Genomic DNA, 2966 nt, shown 5'->3' with positions numbered 1-2966 from the left:
ATTTAAAAAAATAAATAAAATCTCTCTTAAAATATACACAAATAGAAGGATAAAGAAAATGAACATAATCAAACTATGTGTATAAAAAAAAAAAATAAATAAAGTAAAATAATAATAACAATAATATAATCTCTAGTCACATTTACACTCTTATATACAATATTTACACAATCGACAATTTTATATTTTGTTTTTCCAGTTTTAGCAAAGTATATTATTTTATTTGATTAATATTATTTTTATGTTCAGGGAATTATATTTAATGGAGAAGATTAAAAAAATTCTTATATTTAGAATTTTGAAATTAAATTACTTCTGACGAATTCAACATTTATTTTTAATTTGAAGGTTAATCAATAATTAAAACACGTGGATATTCAAATATTCGCCCACTTCGAGCAGTAAATACAGCCCACGTTCCATTAGCTTACGTGAGAGTATTTTTTTTTTAAATCCAAATATTTTTATACGAAGACAAAAAATTAATTTACTCGAAACGAATTTCAATATTTTCAGAGAATCGTAAATGAAAAGAGGATGGTTGAAGGTGCGTTCTGTGAAGAACACAAATAAATAAAACTAACTTTATTAATAAGTATAAACTGAACTAAATATTATTAGGGATTAAGATATAAGTATATCGATATTTGTACTTATTAATTTCATTCCTTTTCTACAAACGTTTCCTATTTCTCTGGCGTATTTTCTTCCACAATTCTTTCACTGCAACATTTTATCATTTCAAAACTAACTATATTGTCATTATTGGATTAGGATTGAATCCTTATTTTTCGACTGACCTTCGGCAAAGTGATAAGTAAACTAAGCATAAAGCCACACACCATTGACAGTTCGAATAAACCATTTAGATTCACTGGAGTGGATCAGCCACAGCCTTCAGCACACCAAGTTCTACTGATTGATCTCAGGAACACTGTCAGATTAGCTGTTTTTCAGACTTAATATTATTTCTTCTATATTGTATATTTGTGATTATTTGATTAATATAAGAATAATCTATCATAACATATTTAATCTATTTCTTGCATTTACTTTTTCTGTTTGGAGGACGAGGATAGTAAATAGTTTAGATCAAACAATAAATCTGCTTTGAATTTTTTTTTTAAACACATTTATTACTAAACACAGATTTTTCAAACACAATTGGCAATACAAATGACTGAATCTACATTACTTTATTTTATATAAACCTCGAGGTGTATCATTTTCTAGAAACCAATCTACTCTCCTTCGGAGGGAAACATCTGTTCTAATTGCTCTGTTGGAAACTTAACGAAATTCGATCGTGGCTTTCAAGGTACAGTGTTATTTTTACTTTCCCAGAAATACAGATATCTCCGTCCTAGATAAATTATGAGAGATGTCCCATGTCCAAAATAAAAGAAGTCTTATTTTCTTTATGAACACTCTACTGCAAAACCAAACATATACTTAGGCTAAAAACAAAAAAATTTCGGAAAGTATCTTAGTATCTTTTTCTCATAATGAAGTTATGAAAAAAAAATCTTATTTTAAAGAAATGCTACTAAAGTATACTTTTATAATATATAAAGCACACATATACATATACATATATATTCACGTCAGGAACAAATTCTGTTATAAATAATAACTGCTAATAAATAATTACAACTCCCGGGCTAACAAGAATCTTTACATCTCCTTTGTGAACATTAAAAAGGCCTACGATTCTGTGGATAGGAGGGCTTCATTGGGGATTCTGGAAAAATATGGAGTGGACAGAAAGAAGGAGGTTGGTTGAGCAAACGCTTACCAACACGACCTCGAAGTTCGAATTTCCAAGGAGTCATCAGCGGGCCCTTTCTGGTCAGGACGGGGCTCAAGCAGGGGGGATTTTCTGTCCCCAGTACTGTTCAATTTAGCGCTGGATAAACAAATGAAGGAGTTTGGGCCAAAAATAGGGGCAAAATTAGGGACCAAAAAGAATAACGTCGGAGTATGTTGTTTGGCCTATGCTGATGATCTGGTCCTCCTGGCGTAATCTACGGATGAAGCTATAGATCAGTTAAACACCCTAAAAGAAATAGCTGAAAGAGTCAGCTTGCAAATATCATTGAAAAAACGGAGTTGATGACTGCGGATCGAAACTTTCGGGGAAAAACAGTTAAAAGAAAGCATGGGGAAATCAGGGTCACAAATAGCTTCAAGTATTTAGGGGATATTATTTGTAGTAATGGGTTCGAGAGGAAGGGTATGGAGGAGAGGTTGGTCAAGATGGAAAGACTCAGCTTTGAAACCAGTAGCCTATACTGTAAAAAGGCTCTGTCAATAAGAGCAAAAATAAGACACTATGACGCGGTTGTCAAACAGGTTATTCTAGATGGAATGGAATGGTATGGAATGGAGACCGTTTCTCTTCCTAGCTTAAGGAAACTTTGGGGAACAGAGAGGAAGATCTTGAGAAGGATTTATGGATCAGTAAAGTTACCGGAGGGATATAGGCTGAGGCCTATCAGAGAATTATACAGAGAAGTGGATGACCTGGAAACGGACATCAGGTTAAAGAGGCTGCGTTTCTACGGTCATATGGTCAGGATGAACCCGAGCAAAATTAATAAGGAGATCTTTGTGAAAATGTGGTACATAAGGGGACGGGGATAAATTAAGTGGATGAAGAAAGAAACGGGGACTTTAGGAATCTCAAGTCGAGACTGCCTCAATAGAGAGGAATATAGGGAAAAATTGAGGAAGATAAAGGTCCTTGTGGGTGCCAAAGAGGTGAGAAGGGGAATAGTATAGGGCGAGGAAGAAATGAGAGTGCAGTTTGAAAGAATGAAGAAGAGGTGGGAAGAAAGGAAAGGAGGGGAATGTGAGGGGAAAGTTGGGAAGAAATGCTAAACGCGTGGTTTATAAGGCCACGTGTCTAAAAAAAAAATAATAATTTCGTATATTAGATGTACATACAAATAAATATTTATAATAAT

At 33.4% G+C, this 2966-nt stretch overlaps 1 protein-coding gene across 1 annotated transcript; it reads left to right on the top strand.

Moving 5' to 3' along the window:
- The first annotated feature begins 2112 nt into the window (after positions 1–2112).
- On the top strand, positions 2113–2643 carry LOC136796092 (uncharacterized). The gene has a single exon (XM_067048761.1). It carries the CDS (start codon positions 2113–2115, stop codon positions 2641–2643), a length of 531 nt encoding a protein of 176 aa, XP_066904862.1.
- Positions 2644–2966: the final 323 nt, after the last annotated feature.

Source organism: Halyomorpha halys, unplaced genomic scaffold (genome assembly GCF_000696795.3).
Source record: "Halyomorpha halys isolate HHAL.00 unplaced genomic scaffold, Hhal_1.1 Scaffold672.1, whole genome shotgun sequence".
In the NCBI taxonomy this organism is placed as follows: Eukaryota; Metazoa; Arthropoda; class Insecta; order Hemiptera; family Pentatomidae; genus Halyomorpha; species Halyomorpha halys.
This window is presented reverse-complemented; position numbering and strand designations above follow the sequence as displayed.